Source organism: Loxodonta africana, chromosome 12 (genome assembly GCF_030014295.1).
Source record: "Loxodonta africana isolate mLoxAfr1 chromosome 12, mLoxAfr1.hap2, whole genome shotgun sequence".
NCBI classification, from domain to species: Eukaryota; Metazoa; Chordata; class Mammalia; order Proboscidea; family Elephantidae; genus Loxodonta; species Loxodonta africana.
Window position 1 is genome coordinate 91,208,810 of NC_087353.1, and position 19,941 is coordinate 91,228,750.

General features: G+C 48.9%; 1 protein-coding gene across 1 annotated transcript in view; it reads left to right on the plus strand.

The window, feature by feature from the left end:
- DNAAF5 (dynein axonemal assembly factor 5) overlaps positions 1-19,941 on the plus strand; it is a 51,628-nt gene that overhangs the window by 6,995 nt on the left and 24,692 nt on the right. Inside the window, exons 4-6 of the mRNA XM_003416576.4 lie at positions 559-677; positions 10,970-11,202; positions 14,223-14,435. Of these exons, the coding sequence (XP_003416624.2) occupies positions 559-677; positions 10,970-11,202; positions 14,223-14,435 (565 nt within the window). The remainder of the gene's footprint in view (positions 1-558; positions 678-10,969; positions 11,203-14,222; positions 14,436-19,941) is intronic.

Below are 19,941 nucleotides of genomic sequence, written 5' to 3' on the forward strand. Positions count from 1 at the left end.
TGGGGGTGCGGGGTGCAGGTGGGGCAGGCATAGGTGAAGGCATAGGGGGCGGGGGGCAGGTGAGTACGTGGGCGTGGAGGGCAGCTGGGGCAGGGCTCGCTGAATCCCATTCCCCCAAAATGTTGCAGATAGTAGGTTTCTTGTCTTCTGTGCACCAGGGAACCTGCTTTCCCAAGTTGTCAGTCACAGGAATGGCTGTGTCTCTTTGCTCCAGAATCTTCTGGAAACACACCCAGTCCCTTGTTCTGTTACAAGACTGTGGTGTAAGGAGGGTCTCTGACTGTGAAAACACATTTCTCTATCTTTTCTGTGTTGTGGTTGGTCGCATGTCAGCTTCTTCCAGTACTATCAGTGAAGTCCTCAAGTGCTTCACAGAACTGGGGTGCTGGACCGTCCCGCTCACTCACCGATGGAGTGTGTTTACCTAAAGCCACATCCCAGCTCAGTAGTGAGCGGTCACATGGGGTCACCTAAGGCTGTAGGAACCACGACCAACCCTCCACTGCCTCCTTGGATGTGCACTAACCCTGCGTGGTGTCTGTCCTTGTTGTGCTGCAGGGAGTTGGCCGCCAGCCTCTGGGAGAAGGTTGGCTTGCAGTGGCAGAAGGAGAACGAGGAGGACCTGAAGGACAAGCTGGACTTCGCCACCCCCCCACCCCCCCACTACCCGCTGCAAGGTGGGTGCTGAGAATTGGTGCTGCTTTCCCAGGGGACAGGACAGTGAGCAAACCATTGAGCTGCAAGGAAGGCCTTTGGTTCCTGGTTCTGCCTGGACCAGAGGGGCATAGTGCCCTGGCCTCAGGGGACAGATGAGGCATCTCCTGTCCAGCCACGCTGTGTGGCAACCCACACAAGCTGAGGAGTTGGGAGCGCCACGGGTAGCCCAACATGCCTTCTTGGGGCACCTCCGTCCTCCTGCCATTGCCTGAGGGCCATGCTTCCCTCCCAATTGGTTCCCGTTGGAGTGGCAGGGGCTCTCGGAGAAATCCACGCTCACCTTGAAATCCCTGGGCTCTGTGGCTATGGGGTTTCCTGAGCTTGTGTGTGTGCACGTGAGGGTACTCCAGAGAGCAAGAGGGTGCTCGTCATGTAGAGAGAGCTGAACATATAGGTCACAGACGACATAAGATGCTTGAGCTTTAGCGTCATGTCCACGCGTGGGCAGGGTCTCCGGTGGATGCCTCCCGTCCTCCCCAGTTATCTGGCCCCTGCCAAACTGAGCACGTGTTCATGTGTCTGCTGGTTCACTTTTCCTTGAACCGTAGGCAGAACCTGATATCACGGCATGCCACCCAGCCCAGCACTGCGCCTAGACCAGGCTGCGAGCCTCTCACCCTCCACCCCCGGCCTCTGGCCCCGGCCGCTCACTGTAGGTCTTCTTAGAAACTGTTGGCTCTCAGGGTTTGAGGTGTCTTCCTTCACTCTAATCTGTCTGCAGCGCATTTTTTTAGAATTAATATAATAGAGACACACTGACAAGGATGAGGTGGTTACAAATGCCCCCAGGTCAAACCCCAGGCATGGGGATTTACAGACCGATACAGCTCTTTGTGTGCTTGCCACAGTCTGCCCACGCATAGTTCACCGAAAAGTATTTATGAGCACACAGGACCATCCTTCGGATGTGAACAGGCCTGAGGCCATCCTGCACCATCCACACATGGGAAGTGAAAACAGGGCGTGGGAGCCCGCTAACTTATTAGAAAGATGTGCCTCTTGGAATGTGGCAAACACCAAGGGAGCAAAGAGCCCTGCGCATGCTGACCGGCCTTTTCCAAGGACCTAATGTGCGAGTTGCCCTTTTCTGAGAGCCTACTGTGTGCAGGGGCTGCTTGAGGGGCTCCATTTCAAGGCCTTCTTATGGTCTGGGGAAATAAAATTTCTTCCAGGTACAGCCTGATTTAGAAATAGTTAAAGGGTGAGGGGATTCTTCTAACCAATAGTTATGAAAAGCTAATTAGTTATGCATTCCAAGACTTGGAGGATACAGTTAGGCTCAGAATGTTTGTTTCAACTTGAGCGGAATAAATTTGGAATTGAATTACAATCAAAGTTAGTGTCATAAGCATTAGATGTATATCTTAGATTTTTGGCATATTCCCCTAAAATTATTTTTTTAGGCTGTAGATTTGAATTTTAAACCTAATCTTCAGTTTGTTTTTTTTTAAACATATTTCAATCGTCAGAGTATGCCAGTCTGCTCCTCCTCATCTGCCATCCTGCCCCCGGCTCCCTGTGCCTCTTCCTTCATCTGGGGTCTGTGACACCCCGCTTCCCCCTGATTCATAGCACCCGGTCCCTCAGCGCAGGCTGCCTACTTTGATTGTGATATAGGTCATACCAGCGGAATCTGCCCTGTGCGGTTACAGTGCTTTAAGTTTTGACAGACGCATAGACCTGAGACTCCACCACAGTCAGGGCAGGGGGGTTCCCATCCCCCCAAAACTCCCCCCTGCTCTCTGCTGGCAGCCCCTCCCCCCCACCCCCCCATCTATCACTGATCTGTTCCCTCTCCCTGTAGATCTGCCTTTTCTAGAGGGCTATGGGAACGGGTCCATACAGTGGGTAGCCTTTCAGCCTGGCTTCTCACCCAGCACCAGGCCTTGGAGATACACCCATGTTGCTGTGTGTCATCAGTAGTTGTCTCGTTTTTACTGATGAGTGATACTCCATTAAGGCCCCTAGGTGACGCACACAGTTTGCAGTCGGCTGCAAACCAGAAGGTTGGCTGTTCAGGTCCACCCGGCAGCGCCACGGAAGAAGGGCCTGATGGTCTTCTTCTGTAGAGATTACAGACAAGAAAATCCTGTGGGGCAGCTCTACTGTGTCACGTGGAGGTGCCATGAGTCAGAATCAACTCAACGGCACATAACAACGACAAAATTCCATCGTACCCGTCTGTTTATCTGTTCACCAATCGGAGAGCATTTGGGTCATTTCTGGTTTTTTGATGATTACACAGAAAGCCGATATAAACACTTGCATGCAGGTTTTTACATGAATATATGTTTTCATTCGTTTGGATAATACCCAGGAATGGGAGTGCTGGGTCACGTAGTAGTCGTGTATTTAACTGACTTAAGAAGCCACCAGGCTGCCTTCCATTCCGCAGTGGCTGCACCATCCTGCACTCTCACCAGCGATGGATGAGGGCTCCTGTTGCTCCACGTCCTCGTCGGCACTTGGTGGTGTTGGAGTTCTTTGTTTGGCCTGTGTTTTCAGCCATTCTAACGGGTGTGTGGGTTTTAATTTGCAAGTCCCTCGTGACTAATGATGTTGAGCGTCTTTTCTTGGGCTTATTTCTTATGTTTGTCCGTGTGTCTTCTTAGGTTATGTGTCTACTGAGGTCTTTTGCCCACGTTTTAAATTTGGTTATTTTCTTGTTAAGGAGTTTTGAGGATTCTTCGTATGTTTTGGATACAAATCCAGGGTCAGATTATGTGCTCTGCAAATATTTTCTCTGGCCAGGTTGCCTTTCAACTCCCCAAGCTCGTTCCCATCAGAAGGTCTGGCGCACGCCATCCTCCCTCTGCCAGGAACGCTCCCCCCAGCTCTTCCTGCCGGCTCCTCCCTTCCTTCAAGGGCTACCTCCCTCCCTCTGCTTGCTCTGCCTCCGCCTGTAACTCCTCACCCTGAGCTCATGTTGGGGCTGATTATGTTGTCTCTACTGCTCTGTCCCCCCACCTGAGACAGGCCACACCACCTGGGACAGGTGCTGCCAGGTGCAGAGCTGGCTGTCAGGCGTCAGACCAGTGGATGGTGTGTTTCTCCTGCTGAACGTGAAGGCAGGATCCAGGCCTGGGATCTGAGAGTGAGCAGAACTCACTGCTGACGTCCACTGTGCCCAGATTCTATGACCTGCCAAGGAAGGAACCGTGGACGCCATACCAGAGCAGAGTCCAGTTTCCCCCTTCCAGAGAAAACAGGGTGTCAGAGCACAGACACATACTCCACATACATGGTTTGTCATCGGCTCTAAAGACACCACGTGCATTTCCTGCCCTAGCCCTGGACAACGACTCTACCACAAACCCAGCTGCGTGCCGGAAGGGGTCTCCTGGAGCATCTTTGAGTCAGTTACTCGCTGGACAGTGTTCACGTCTCAAGTACAAGTACAGGTTTATGCTTGATGTGGGCCTAATGATCGCCCCATGGGTCCCCCGCACCCCTGCACAGGCCCACCTGGTGACAGCAGGCTCTGGGGTCCCTTCTGCTGTGAAATCATGTCTCTATTAACATAGTTTTCTTGATGTCGCCTGAGTGAGACAGGTGGTCCTTCTTCATGGTAGTGAGTGGCTGTGACATGCCAGATCTTTGCACAGGAGAACAGGCCAGCTTTTCTGTTTTGTTCTTTCACCTGTTTTGGGGATGAGCCGAGCTCCCCGTAAGTAAATGGCATCACTGTTCAAGCTGCTCTCTATGCGACGCCCTCCCAGCGCTGCTCCCCACCTGAGAGCTCGGCTCAGTGGTGTCTCCATCGGATACCCAAGAAGACCGGGCCTGAACAGAGGCTGTCAGAAGTGCCGCATGTGCAGAGGAAAGGGGAGGGGGGGTCAAACCGGCTGGAGGAAGATGTGCATTGTATAGACTGCTTGGAGCATGACCCACTCTGTGATAGATGTGCCTGTTACAGCGTAGTGACTCCTTGTCATGGGACCAGGAAAGGAGCAGGGGCCCCCATCATTTAGGGGTGCCAGCCGTACCTTGCCTGTTCTTTACAGATGAGGCTAAAAAGACAGCTGCCTTATCCACAGTCAGGAGTCCGTATCAGCTCCATGAACCCAGGGCTCATGTTCTGATCATGTACAGGGTCCTTGTGACCCTGTCTTGAATTCCTGAGGTCTCTCCTCTGCCGCCTTTAACGGTCTGTAAATGCACAGAGAGGGGGAGACCACTATCGGGTTTGACAAACAGATGAAGAAATGGATGGACTGTTTTTCTGCCTGCAGTTGAGTTGAACTTAGTCTAATTGTGCAAAAGTAAGGTGCCTTGATGTTCCCATGCTTCCGAACTGACAGCGTCTGTTACCACTGGCTTCTCCTGGACGTTGGATGCAGAGGGAGAGTTGTGTTCGAAAAAACAGCACCATGGGCAGGAAGTCCATTCACCTGTGCTCCAAGGCCCAGCCTCACCCTGCAGAAGTCGGCCCTCTCCACACTCACTCACCGAGGCTGCCTGCTGCTCATGCCAGCTCTGCCAGAGCCTCAGGAGAGCCCCAGGTTGAAGCTGCGCTCTTGACCACAACCATGCGGAGACTGAGGGGCGTGTTTGCAACGCTTGGGGACAGCTGACCACGTGCTGCACCACCTGCAACAATGGCGCAGTGCTGCCTTGGGAAAGGCACATCAGGATTAGAAGGAGATTGTTTGGTGGCAGAAAAAACAAGGGGGAAGTGCAGGCGATCGTGTGGCCAAACATCAGCAGGGTCCTTGGGTCCCTGCACTCAGGAGATAGAGGCAGAGGTCCCGTGTACTGCCAACCGGATGGTGCCTTCGAGTGCGTGTCTCAGGCCCTGTCATGCTGCTGTGTGTGTAGTGAGGAGCTTGGGTGCCCAGGAGCCCTTGGCCACAGAGCCCTTGATTGATCGGCCCCAAGTTGGCCATGCATGGTGCAGGTCGGTTCAGCAAGTGCTTTGAGTTCGTGATGAAGATGGTCCCACAACACAGAAGTGTCACCAGTCTCCGAAGTTACACTCCTGTTCCGAGAGAGGACTCCTCCGGAGTGGTTGCTTCCCTGCAGGGGCTGCATTGAGCTGAACTGCACGCCAGGTTTTTATCTTAATTATTTTTAAAACAAACATATCCTGGTCTTTGCTCCTGGAGAAGAGACAAGGTTGTCAATGGTGAAAGGAAAGATGTGGTTTCCTAACGTCCAGAGCAGAGGGCAGGCCTGTGGTTCCCACAGCCAGTGGAAATGTGAGGAGGAGTCTCCTGCTCTCCATTCTGATGCTGAGACCATCCCTGGAGAGGCCCGCAGTTCTTCCCAAGATCCCGGATGCAGCTGGCGTGGGGCTTTATGCGGGAACAAGCCACCATGGAGGAGAAAACAAGGGTTCACCTCTGCTGTGAGCAAGAGCTTGAACCTCGACCTTCAGAAGTGAGAGGTCACCATTCTCAGTGCTTCCGAGAGCAGTCCTCTCTTCTCTGCATGTGCCTTGTAGAGTCTGTGAACTTTGACACCACTCCCCCCTTCTTCACATGACACCGGTCATCCTCTCCTTCACTGCTGGTTTTTAACAAAGTTGGACAACCTGCCATCCATTGCTATCATATTTAGTTTTGCCTCAGTTATGGAAACAAATGGGCCTTGTATTTCATGGCATCTGTTTTGCTTGTGATCGAGTAAGCCTTTTTTAACTGTGGTCCTCTGCCATGCCGCCCAAAAGCTGAGCCAGTTCCGTTCTTTTCTGCTCTCACCACCTCTGTCCACTTAAATTGTCTTCTCGTGTCCTTTGCTTGCCAAAGTGCTGCAGTTATGTTTTCAAAGAAAAGATTAATAGATCCTTGCTGAGCTTCCTGGGCAACTGGCCTGGCAGTTTTGGACTCTGGCCTTCAGACGTTGTAATTGCTGTAGACCTCGGCCATGTCTTCCTTCTTACCTTTGCTGCCAACTGCATCCATTGCCTTTCTGTTTTAACTACTGCAGGTAAACAGACAAAGCACACTGACCTAGTGTTCTGTGTCCTAAATTGAAAAATAAATAGTCAGATCTGGGCAGGAATTTAGATGTGGAGAAATCAGAGCCCTTGCTGATGGGAAGACGGAACAGTACGGTCGCTCTGAAAAACAGACTGGCAGCTTCTTAAAAAAGGTAAACATAGAGTTACCCCGTGACCCAGCAGTTTCCTAGGCGTACACCCAAAAGAAATGAAAACGTGTCCACAGGAGAACTTGTACGTGGACGATCACAGCAGTGCTATTCGTGATAACCAAAAGGTGGAAACAGCCTGGGTGTGCGTCAGCAGGTGGACGGAGGAGCAGCCTGTGATGTATCCATACCATGGAATACCACTCAGCGAGAAAAAGGGGTGACATTCTGCTCCGTCGTGCTAAGTGCAGGAAGCCCGTGTGCTTGAAATGTCCAGGAAGGACAAAGCTGTAGGGACTGGAGGCAGAGCAGTGGTTGTCTGAGGTCAGACATGGGAGTGGGGAACGACCACAAACGGACGTGAGAGAATGTCTTAGGGAATGGGAGTGTTCTACAGCTGGTTTATGGTGGGTGGTGACCGTACAGCTGAATAAACTTACTAAGACTCATCAACTCATACTTAAAATGGGTGAGTTTTATGATGTGTACATTATGCCTCGTAAAGCTGTTTTTTTAAATCCCACAGAGGCCGGGATCGATTCTAACAGTCTGCTTATGCTTTCAGTAAATATTTCAGTCCTTTGAAGAACGGGCCCCTTTTCTGCTCATAGACTTGAGTGTGCTTTCCCCTGGCTTTTGGTCCCCCCTCCCCCATGATGCTGCCATGTGGCGGGACAACCAGACCTGGGGACACTGCACCAGCCCACGGGCCACCCAGCAGCCACTGCCTCAGAGTGCAGACTAGGAAGGGAAAGTGCCCTTGCTAGGAGGTGTCTGAGGGGGTCTGTCAGGCCTAAGGCTATTTCTCCGGGACCTGTCTTTGTTACACTGCTGCTGTGGGCTGCCTTTCCACCTCATTTTCTCCCCAACCACCAACATCTTTGTCGTTGTCAGGAGTCCTTTGCAGATGCCCACGCTGGATTCAGGATGACTCTTGTTTAAAGATTCCATGTCTTCACACCTCAGCTTCTGTTTACTGTGTTTGTATGTTCCTGTGGTAACCCCTTTGAGATACGCACACTCAGAGAAGATTTCATTCCTTCAGCAACTTCTGTGGGAACTTCTCGGCAGTGGGTCAGATTTGGCTTTGAGCTGTGAATGGTTGACCCTGGTCTAGAAGAATATCATCAAGGGCAGTAAGTAGCTGCTACACCAAGTGCAGAAACACAGGGTTCAGAGCCATACAGTAGTGAGGTCCAACAGTTCTTAAAAAGACCTTTGTGAGCCCACATAAGGAGCCCTGGTTGCCCAGTGGTTAAGCACTCAGCAGCTAACCAAAAGGTGGCTCCACGGGAGAAAGACCTGGCGATCTGCTTCCATAGACTACAGCCAAGAAAATGCTGCCGTGTCACATGGGGTTGCCATGAGTCAGAATCGACAAGACAGCACCCACCAACAGCAACAGCCCCACATGCCCACAAATGTTCTGTGCCAGCCATCAGCAGACTCTCCGTGACTGTTATTTTCATCTGTTTCTCTCATTTTACACACTTCCTGCACTGGAAGTTTCATCAGAATGTACTGTTTTGATTTTTTTGTTTGTTTATTTGGTATTTTTACAAAATTACGACACGCTTATGTGAACAGTCAACAGAATGTCAATCATTTGGAACTAATTCTGTAATACAGCATAAAAATAGAGAAGTGACAGGAGTGGAAAGTTAGAAATGGCGTTTCACGGTACAAGCTGTTCTTTCAACTGAAACAGACCCTTGAAATTCTGATACTTCGTAGCTTCATTTCTGTCTTTAAAATTGTTTTCAAAATTTAAGGCTGAAATCTTTTAATCAAAATCCTAGAAGTTTTTTTTTTTTTTTTTTTAAGTAGAAATGGGCAAGCTTATTCTAAAATCCATATGGCAACACATAGGACCTAGAATAGCCAAAATTTTGAAAATGAAGAACAGAGTTGAAGGACCAATACTACCTGGTTTCAAAACTTATAAAACAACAGTAATAAAGACAGCATGGTGTGGTGTAAATGTGGACACCCAGGCCATGGAGCAGAATGGTTAGCAGCTGTGGAGTTGGCCCTGACTCACGGTGACCCCATGCACCACGGAACAAAATGCTGCTTGATCCTGAGCCATCCCCACGATCAGCTGAGGATCAGGCCGTCGTGATCTGTGGGGTTTTCACTGGCTGATTCTTGGAATTAGATCACCAGGCCTTTCTTTCCAGGCCGCCTTAGTCTGGAAGCTCCCCTGAATAGAGAACTGACAACACTCGTGTATGGAGAGTGATTTTCAGCAAAGGTGCTGGAACAAGTGGGTAAAGAATTCTCAAAACTTATACTAAGGAAACAAACAATCCAGTATTTTAAAACAGGCAAAAAAAGATTTGAAAAAAACACCTCACTAAAGAAGGTTTGCACAAAAGCAAAGAAGTTTCCTAAAATAAACTGAATGCTTAAAAGACCAGAGTAGCAGGGGCGAGGGTTTGAAGACCATGGTTTCAGGGAACATGTAAGTCAATTGGCATAATAAAATCTATTAAGAAAAAGTTCTCCATCCCACTTTGGAGAGTGGTGTCTGGGGTCTTAAATGCTAGCAAGCAGCTGTCCAAGATGCATCAATTGGCCTCAACCCACCTGAAGCAAGGAAGAATGAAGGGCACTAAAGACACAAGGTAATCATGAGCCTAAGAGACAGAAAGGACCACATAAACCAGAGACTACATCAGCCTGAGACCAGAAGAGCTAGATGGTGCCCGGTCACAACCGATGGCTGCCCTGACAGGGCACTCAACAGAGAAACTCCGAGGGAGCAGGAGAGCAGTGGGATGCAGACGCCAGATTCTCGTAAAAAGACCAGACCTAATGGGCAGACTGGGACTGGAGGGACCCAGGAGCTCATGGTCCCTAGACCTTCTGTTAGCCCAAGACAGGAACCATTTCCAAAGCTAACTCTTCAGACAGATTGGACTGGAATTAGGGGATGGAAAATGATACTGGTGAAGAACGAGCTTCTTGGATCAAGTGGACACAGGAGACTGTGTTGGCATCTCCTGTCTGGAGGGGGGTGGGAGGGCAGAGGGGGCCAGGAGCTGCCCGAGTGGACACGAGGCGAGAGAGCGGAGGGAAGGACTGTGCTGTCTCATTGGAGCGAGAGCAATCAGGAGTGTATGGCAAGCTGTATGTAAATTTTTGTATGAGAGACTGACCTGATCTGTAAACATTCACTTAAAGCACAATAAAAATTAATTTAAAAAATTAAAAAAAGAAGGTTTGCAGACAAGCACGTGAAAAGATGTTCAGTGTCCTGAGTCATTAGGGAGATACCACTTCACCCTATTAAGAACAGTTTAAAAGACTGACCTTACCAAGCGTTGGCAAGAACGTGGAGGAACTGAAATGTAAAATGATGCAACCACTTTGGAAAATGGTTTGGCAGTGTCTTAAAAGTTAAACATACACCTACCATGTGACCCAGCCATCCCACTTGTAACGTTTTTACCCAAGAGAAAAGCAAGCACGTGTCCATACAAAGACTTACACACAAAAGTTCTTCGCAGCTTTATTTATAGCGGCCAAAAACTGGAAACCACCCAAGTACCCGTCAATAGGTGAATGGATAAACAAACCCTGGTGCCTCTGTACAGTGGAGTATTATTCAGCAATAAAAAGGAAAGAAGTATTCATGCAACACAGATGAATCTCAGAATAATTACGCTGCATGAAAGAAGCCAGACGAAAAGACGAGTAAAAACTATACAACCCCGTTCATACTAAATTCCAGGTAATGCAGAGTGGTCTCTGGTGGCAGAAAGCAGCTCAGTGGTTGCCTGGGGGTGAGGGTGGGAAAGGGCAGAAGGGAGGTGGCGTTACAAAGGGGCACCATGAACCCTCTGGGAGTGACAGACATGTCCTCATGGGCTTGGCTGTGGGGGTGGGTTTGCAGGTGCGTCCACATGTCAGAGCTCATCCAGTTTTCAACACGTGCAGCTTGTCGCGTGCCCCTTACACCTCAGCATAGCTGTAAAAAAATCGGATATTTCATGGTTTCATTTCTATCTTTAGAGCTGGTTTGAATTTTTAAGGTATCGAAACAGTAGGTGTATCTTAGATAAGGCGTACATAACAAACTACTTTCTATACAAATCATCAAGTTTTATTTCTGGATTTTAAGGTTTTTTTCTTTTTACTTATTTTTTTTGACTTGTAGAGAGCCGCCCAGGCCTGGGCTGCCGGGAGCTCGTCTTCAGGAACCTCTCCAAGATCCTGCCAGGCCTCTGCCGGGACCTGGCTGACTGGGTGGTGGGCACCAGGGTCAAGGCCGCACAGCTGCTGGCTGTGTTGCTCCTGCATGCAGAGGACCATGCCACACAGCACCTAGAGCCTGTCCTCCGGGCCCTGCAGCACGCCTGTGCTGACGAGGAGACCGCCGTGGTCAGCAGCGTGAGTTGCGCTTTAAGTCATGTTTGCTAAGGTGTGACTCACACGTAAATTCACCTTGTTCAGGTGTGCAGTGAATTGCTACACACATGCAGTCACGTCATCGGCACCACCATTAAGACCAGGAATATTTCTCTCACCCCCAAAATTTCCCTTGGGTCTTTTTGTATTCAACCCTCGGCAACCACTGATCTGTTATCTGTACCCATAAATAGTGATAGCATTTTCAAGGTTCCTCTCTGGGGAGTCCTAGTCACATCCACGTGTCACTTTTTTATGTAGACAGTGCTGTTGCGGTGACTTGTCGCTAGGGCCATACTCCTTAGAGTGACAGCAGCTCCCCAGATTCAGCAGGGGAACCAGACACTCTTTTGCTTACCCCACACACGAGGGGCCTGGAGGTGGCCCAGGGTGCTTGTACAGCATCACCTGCCCAGATCCGAGTGTCCAGGCCCTGACTGGCCCTGTCTCCATGCCCTTTCCTACCCCCGTCACACACACATGTATGAAGCGGGGGAACATCTTATCTGGTTCCTTTCCTTTGGTCAGCGGCTGATCTGAGCTAGAACAGTTAGACCCCGAGCTGGCAGGCGGTCCCTGCTGTGCAGACTCATGCTGCATCTGGATGGCGGTCGCCATCATTCCCTGCAGGACACAGTGGGCTGCAGGAGAGTGAGGGGGCCCACAGGAGTCAGGGCATGGCCACCCCATAGACCTGAGGTACCGTGTCCTGCTCCTTCTCACAATGATAGTGTAGAGAGGCGTGCTCACACTCACCCTGCCATGATAGCACAGGGGGCACGCTCACCCACCATGATAGCACAGGGGGCACACTCACCCACCATGATAGTGCATAGGGCATGCTCACCCACCATGATAGTGCAGAGGGGCACACTCATACTCACCATGATAGCGCAGGGGGCACGCTCACCCACCACGACAGCTCAGGGGGGCACGCTCACCCACCACGACAGCACAGGGGGGCACGCTCACCCACCACGACAGCTCAGGGGGGCACGCTCACCCACCACGACAGTTCGGGGGGCACGCTCACCCACCACGACAGCTCAGGAAGGCACGCTAACCCACCACGACAGCTCGGGCGCACGCTCACCCACCCCGACAGCACGGGGGGGCACGCTAACCCACCACGACAGCTCAGGGGGGCACGCTCACCCACCACGACGGCGCAGGGGGGCATGCTCACCCACCACGACGGCGCAGGGGATACGCTCACCCACCACAACGGCTCAGGGGGGCACGCTCACCCACCACAACGGCTCAGGGGGGCATGCTCACCCACCACAACGGCTCAGGGGGGCACGCTCACCCACCACGACAGCTCGGGGGCACGCTTACCCACCACGACAGCATGGGGGCGCGCTCACCCACCACGACAGCTCAGGGGGGCACACTCACCCACCACGAGAGCTCGGGGGGCACGCTCACCCACCACGACGGCGCAGGGGGCACGCTCACCCACCACGACAGTGCAGGGGGCACCCTCACAGTCATTATGATAATGCACAAAAAATGGTGATACTCACACTCACCCAACCTGGAACATGTCCTGGGTGCCAGGTTGGAAAGTAACTGTAAAACTCTTACTTGGCAGTGAGCACCGGGATTTGAAGCTAGAATATTCTTTAATCAGAATCTTAACTGAAACTTTGCTAATTGATTGATTTTTTTTACTCTTCTAAGTCATCGTTACTGATTTAAAGTAAATGGTTCAGGTCCATATCTCAAAAACAAGTCACTTTAAACCCCGTTATTTACAGTGGTGATGAGCTGCTGCTTTTCGAAAACCACCACTAACTTAAAACTGTTGTGGACGACCCTTTTTTTTAGGAAATGCAGCATTAACTGAACTAGCCACTCTTTCTATGAGGTTTTTTTTTTTTTTTAATAAGTCATTATCATCTCATATGGAACTTTTGAACTTCTGTTTTCCCCGCTGAAAAAGTTCATGTTACACAGTGATTTAATTTGATAGGTCCCAGTCTGATTTTACAAAGGATGAGACGATGAAGTGGTAATAAGCATCAAACAAATGTTCCGTTAAATTGACTGGGTTTAATGGAAATGTAAAAAGCTTTTAGCCACGTGGGCTAATTTTTGGAGAGAGGATACTTTCTAATGCCCAAGACATTCGCTCCGCTGTGGACAACACCACAATTCCTAACACAGGGTCCCTGAGCACAGGGCTTTGCTGGGGTCCGTAGCTGGGTGTTAGGGCAGATCTGAACCTCCTGAAATTATGTACAAACTGTGGGCGTTTGAGTTTTTTTGTGGAAACAACCCATAGTTTCAGTTAGATTTTTCGGAGGATTTCACTAAAAAAATGACGAAAACCTTCATGCCAGGAGACTTCACAGTCACCAGTGGGTCTAAGCGTAATTCCCAACGGCCACTGCAGCTGTAATCTGAGTAAACGCTTCCCCCAGAGCCTTACGCCAGCATCCCTAACCCTGGCGACCACTAACCTCTTCTCCATGTCTATACTTCTGTCGTTGCGAGAATGCCGTATCAATAAAATCATGTCTTTTCACTCAGCACAATGCCCTGGAGATCCATCCAGATTGTGTGCATCAGTAGCTTGCTCCTTTTTATTGCTGAGCAGCTCTCCATGGTGTGGCAGTACTACAGAGTGTCTAACCATTTATTAATAGACGGTTAGATCTCTGGTATCAGACAAGGGGGCAAGGTGAGAAACCCACTGGGACAGCCTCACTTGAGCTCGACCTGCTTGGCCGTACACATCAGCAACTTGTTAACGTTCTTCTCATGGAAGTTCTGAGAGAGCGTGAGGACTTGTATGTTTTTCATAAGTGTTTTGAGCACACACCAGAAAACCTTTAGTGCAGACTGTTCCTGGCAGGTGGAAAGGCCTGGAAGGTGGTAGGCAGCAGGGTGTAGACAGGGGAGAGGAAGAAGCATAACCGGGCCACAGGGCGGGGGCCGTGGGGGACCGCCGGAGTCCTGAGAACAGCACCTCAGCCATCTCCGCTTTCCTTTCACAGTCCACTAAGTCGGCAGAGTTCATCGGAACCTTTGTCAACCCGGAAGTGTTTCTGAAGTTAATCTTGTCGCCATTGAAGAAGTCACCCTCTGCCTCCAGCCTGCTGGTCCTGGCCTCGGTCCTCCGGGGCTGCCCTCGAGAAGCCCTGCAGCCCCACCTGAAGGCCATTGCCACAGAGCTGGCCCAGGCCCACATCTGCCAGGCGTCCGAGAACGTAAGACTGGGGAGGGGGATCAAAAAAAATGCTATGAAGTTAAACAGTGATGTGATAGAGAGAGGGTTCTCCCTGCTGTAGAGTGATTGATAATTCTCGATGAATCTCGGCACAAGAACCCACCCCTGCTAGGCCAGCTGTCACGAGATAGTGATGGTGGTGGGGCCGGGTGCACCCATCTGCTGTGAGGCCACGTGTATCCTGCTTCCTTCTGTCCTGTCCAGTGTAGGAGCCACCTGCCCCAGTTTGCCATTTAAGTTTAAATTAATTAAAATTTAGCTCTGCGATCATACTAACCACATTTCAGTTATTCAGTAGCCACATGAGAGTGCAGGTCTAGAACATTCCTTCACTGTAGAAGCCTTTCGAGCCGCACCCTACAGGCGAGATCAGGCCTAACAGTTCAGCATTGTCCGCAGGGTCACAGGTCAGCAGCAGGGTCGTGGTGGAGGCCCGTCTCCTCCCACGGGTGAGGCTGGCCACTGCCCACATCAGCCCTCAGCGTTCCAGTGCGGAAAGCACCTTTGACATCATTGCTACGAGATCATGCCTTGTCTGCTTCACTTGGCATTCTCACGGTGTGCTTCGGAGAAGCAGCCTGCTGATGCGGCACCAGCGTCGCAGTCTGTGTTAGCGATTAAAACTTTGTTTCATTTTAAATTGAGCCATAAACCCGTCACACCCAAAGCTGAAACAGCCTAGGTGGTGAGACTTAACTACTTGGAATAATTTATAATTGTTTTCTGTTGAAGAAAAAAATAATTGCTTTGTTTTTCTTTGGTCTTGATAAGCTTAAAGCCTGTAAGTTTATTCGATGGACTGTGGGCCCTCAGTGTGCCAGGAGACGCTGCTGTTGCACTAGCCTGATATTTTTGTTTGTTTTTAATTTTATTGTGATGAAATATATATAACGAAAGTTCTGCCATTTTAACCATTTTAAAGTATGTAATTCAGTGACATTAATTACTTTCACCATGTTGTACAGCCATCCAAAACCAAAACCAAACCAGTTGCCATTGAGTCAATTCCGACTCATAGCAACCCTGTAGGACAGAGTAGAACTGTCCCGTAGAGTTTCCAAGGAGCGCCTGGTGGATTCGAACTGCCCACCCTTTGGTTAGCAGCGGTAGTCCTTGACCATTATGCCACTAGGGTTTCCAACCGTCACCACAGTCTATTTCCAAAAGTTATTCATCCCCCCAAACAGAAACTCTGCGTCCATTAAACAATAACTTCCCGTTCCCCCATCTCCCCCCAAGCCCCTGGCAACCACTAATCTACTGCCTGCCTCTGTGATTTTCACCTGTTCTCCACGTTTCATATTAGATCCTACAGTATGTGTCCTTTTATGTCTGACTTATTTCAGTCAGTATAATGTCTTCAGGGTTCATCCATGTTGTGCCATATATCAGGACTCCGTTTCTCTTTATGGTTAATACTCCATTGTATGTGTATTTCACATTGTGTTTATCCATCATCCGTTGACGGACACTTGGGTTGTTTCTACCTTTTGGGAGTTGTGAAAAGTGCTGCAGTGAACATTGGTGTCCAGTATGTGTTTGCATCCCTGCTTTCAAGTCTTTTGAGTACATACCCAGGGGTGGAATTGCTGAGTCACATGGTAGCTCTCATGGCGACTCCGTGTGTTACAGAGTAGAACTAAGCTCCATAGGGGTTTTCTTTGTTATAGTCTTTACGGAAGCAGATCGCCAGGCCTTTTTTCCGTGGCACTACAGAGTAGGTTCAAGCACCAAGCTTTAGTTAGTAGTTGAGCGTGAATCATTCGCACCACCTAGGGGAGTCAAAACTGGCTCCACAGCAGGTGGGTTGGATTTGGTTTTGGTTCTGGTAGTTCTGTGGTCAGCTTTTTAACACCAGCCTGATACGTTAAGGCCCATATTGTGGCTGTAAGACTGGACCAGAGTGAAGGGATTTTCTGTGAATGCAGGCCCCAGACTGGGTGCTGGGAAGTCCACTTTCCTGTGTATTTGTGGTGCTTTGTCCAGTCTCTGACTTTGTGAGCATGGGGTGCAGCGAGCAATTGTGTTTGTAACAAGTTTTAGGGAGCCTGTTTCAAACACAGACAGAGAGACCTAGACTGAGCTCTCAAGAAGGGCGTGGGGAAAGGCCGTCGACCTTGGTGTTTTCAACCCCATTTCAACTTGTTCAAAACTGACTTTTAACTTCATCATCGCGTCTACAGAAGTTCTGCATTTTTACTCACAAGTGGCTTTGACACTGATTTTGATTCCACCATGCAAATTTGCAAGTCAAATGCATTTTTTTTTTTTCCTAGTGCGGTATAAGCTGAAACTTTGGAGAGGTGTTTAATAGTTAGCTTACGAACCTTAGAGCCAGGAAACCAGAATTTTGATATTTTGATATCTTAATGTTGGTCATAGATAGATTTAATTACCTAATCCATCAAGCTCAGGTTCTGTGTCTGGCTCCTCATCTTCCAGTTTTATCAGCTATAAATTCACTCGATGATTTTTTAAACATAGGAATACCTTTCCAACAACGTCAGATCCCCGCGGGCTTCTCTCCTTAAAGCCAGCGCTTCACCATTCCAGTGTAAACGCCTTCTAACCCCTGACCAGGCCAAGAAGCCATCAGAGTAAAAGCCCAACACACTCTTGTACTCCTTTGTTGAGCAAGAAGAGGTGGGCACATTAAGATCTTTGTCAAAGGCATTTCTGTTTCCGAAGTGAACGTGCCCCTGTCTTCTTGTCTAGGGTGACACACGTGTGTTTGTGTAATGCCATTTAGGAAGTAGTTTATGATTCCTGCAATTGTTAACTCATTAAGCTGTAAGAAAAGGTGAAGAATGTCTTCCAAGGACGAACTGAGATTTGAGAAAATCAGATGTTAGGCAAGACACGGAAACTCGTGCAGACGTGCCTTCAGCTGAGGCTCCGAACTGAAACGCTTCTTTGTTGTCCATGAAAGTTACTTTCCCAGGTGTCCTGAGCTGAGTGTTGCACCTGGCGCTAAGCCGAGGGGAACCTGATCCTCTTCTTTGAAATGTGTTTGCTTAGTGACAGGTAACTGGAATATAGAAATTGTTTGATAACATAAGGCGAACTCAGCTATTCATGTATAACTAAAGGAAAACAGTGGTTCAGGGGTGTCTTTGCCATTTCTAAAATGTAAAAGTCTCTAGCACTTGATCTAGTGAATTAAAGTTTTTGCAATTTCAGATAACAGATTGTTTGTTTCAGAAGCAAAAAGTCTTGAGTATCATTTTCTGCTGGGTCTTTTTTTCTTTGTGTGTCGGGGGAAGAGGGGTAGATATTGAAAAATTTCTGATTGAGCTTCTCTTTGCCTGTAGAGGAATCTAGAAATGTTAAGGTCTTGTTATTTCCTCAAAGAAACATTGGCATATGCATAGTGACAGGGTGATGCTCACTTGGAAGGGACACCCACTCCATCAGTCCCAGTGCTTGGGCGTGCAATGACATAACACAGGAGAGGCTCATAGTGGCTTGCACCTTTTAAAAGTAAATTTATTTTTATTGTAATTTGGAAAAATGATGGCTCCTTCAGTATATATTATAGGTCTTTCTAGAAATTAGCTGAGATCATGTCCTCAAAAATCAGTCAACCCAGATCTAAAAGAAACGGGCTGCGGGAAAACTAAGGGTTGGATAAAAACGCAAACCCATGACTTCTCCCAGGAGTTGGAACACCAAGTCCTCACAGCTGGCTCTGCCAGGGAGGGTCCTTGTGGTTTGGGGTCCCTGTCGGGGAATGTGGGGCCTTCTCCTCCGTGACCCAGTATGAATGTTTAGTTCAGACTTCCGTAGTTTCCGTCTCTGTGGATGAGGTGTGGGATTTTGGGACTGATGCCACTTTCTCGTTGTTGTTGTTGTTGTGCGTCAATTCCAACTAACAGTGACCCCATGTGACAGAGTAGAGCTGTCCCATAGGGTTTCCTAGGCTGTAGTCTTTACAGGAGCAGATCACCAGGTCTTTCTCCTACAGAGCCACTGGGTGGGTCCAAACTACTGACTTTTTGGTTGCTGCTGAGCGCTTAACCATTGCATCATCTGGGCTCCTTGTTGTAGCTTTAGAACCGTTCGTTGTCTCGCCAAAGAATCGCCAAAGTCCTGTGAACTCACCTCCCCATTACTAAAGACATTTAAACATGTGCCTCCAATGTGTCTGTTTACTTACCATATTTGTAAATCACATACATGACCACTCTCCCGCCTTGTTCTACACCTTAGGAAACGCACATATAAAATCGGTGAGTTAGAGGACGTGATAGGAAGTAAATTTAAGTAAATGTTCTAGTAAATTTTTCTTCCATGCCCTACACGCAGCCCCCGCTGTCAGCCCCGTTTTGTAGTTGATAAGGCTGAGCAGTCGGACCACACCACCACTGCCAGCCGCCCCCTGCTCAGCTCCAGCTCATGATGCCACCGTGTGTGGCAGAGGAGAACTGCGTTCCATAGGGTTTTCAGTGGCAGAATTTTTGGAAATAGATTGCCAGGTCTTTCTTCTAAGGCACCCCTCTGTGAACTCAAACCCCCAGCCTTTTGGTTAGCAGCCAAGCATGTTCACTGTTTGTACCACCCAGGCACTCCCAACAGTTGGACAAACAGAACCATTTTGGTGGCAGAGCTCAGGCACCCATTGTTGCCCTCCCCCCACCAATTAGGAAGCACGTTTTAAACTGCAGAATTTTATTTATTTTTGTTAAAACTTAATGGCACAGAAATATTCAAAAATTCACAAGAGTAGAGAGAATAGCAGAGTGAACCCCCGGGTACCCATCACGAGCTTCAACTCAGATCAACGCTTTTGAGCTCTTGTTTTATCTATCTTGCTCCACTTTTTCTTTTTTTGGTAATAACATTTTATTATGTTTTTGGTGAAGGTTTACACAGTGAATTAGGTCCCCATTTGACAATTTCTATACAGATTCTTCGGTGACATTAGTTACATTTTTCACGACATTTTTGTTATTTTCATTCTGGTGGTTTCATTTCCAGTACTCTAGTTTCCCAGCCTCCTTATCTTCTCATCTTTGCTTTAGAGTAATTGGTGACCTTTTGGTTTCATATAGATGGTTTTTTAAGCTCCACTTTTTTTTTATGCATGTTTTTGACTTCGTGTGTGTGCAGGGTGGGGAGCTGGGGTGCTTTAAAGCAAATCCAAGTGATGTCATTTCTCTTATAAATACTGAAGTCTCCATCTTTAAAAGGTAGGACTTTTTTTTTTTTTTTTTTTTAACATAACTGAAATACCAGTAAGCATTTAACAAAGGTGACATTAATTCCTTAACACCCGATCCCTGCTCAGTTTCCCCCTGTTGCCTCCCTGTTTATGGTTGATGGTCCGAGTCAGCATCCAGGCACTCCCTGCGTTCAGTTGCTTTATGTTTCTGGTCTGCAGTGTGGGCCGTGGAAATACAGCATCACGGGGTCTGTGGTCTGACCCCTTGTGCGTGCAGAAGTGGGGGCCCACAGAGAGCGCTGACTCTGCCTCTTGTCCCCTCTGC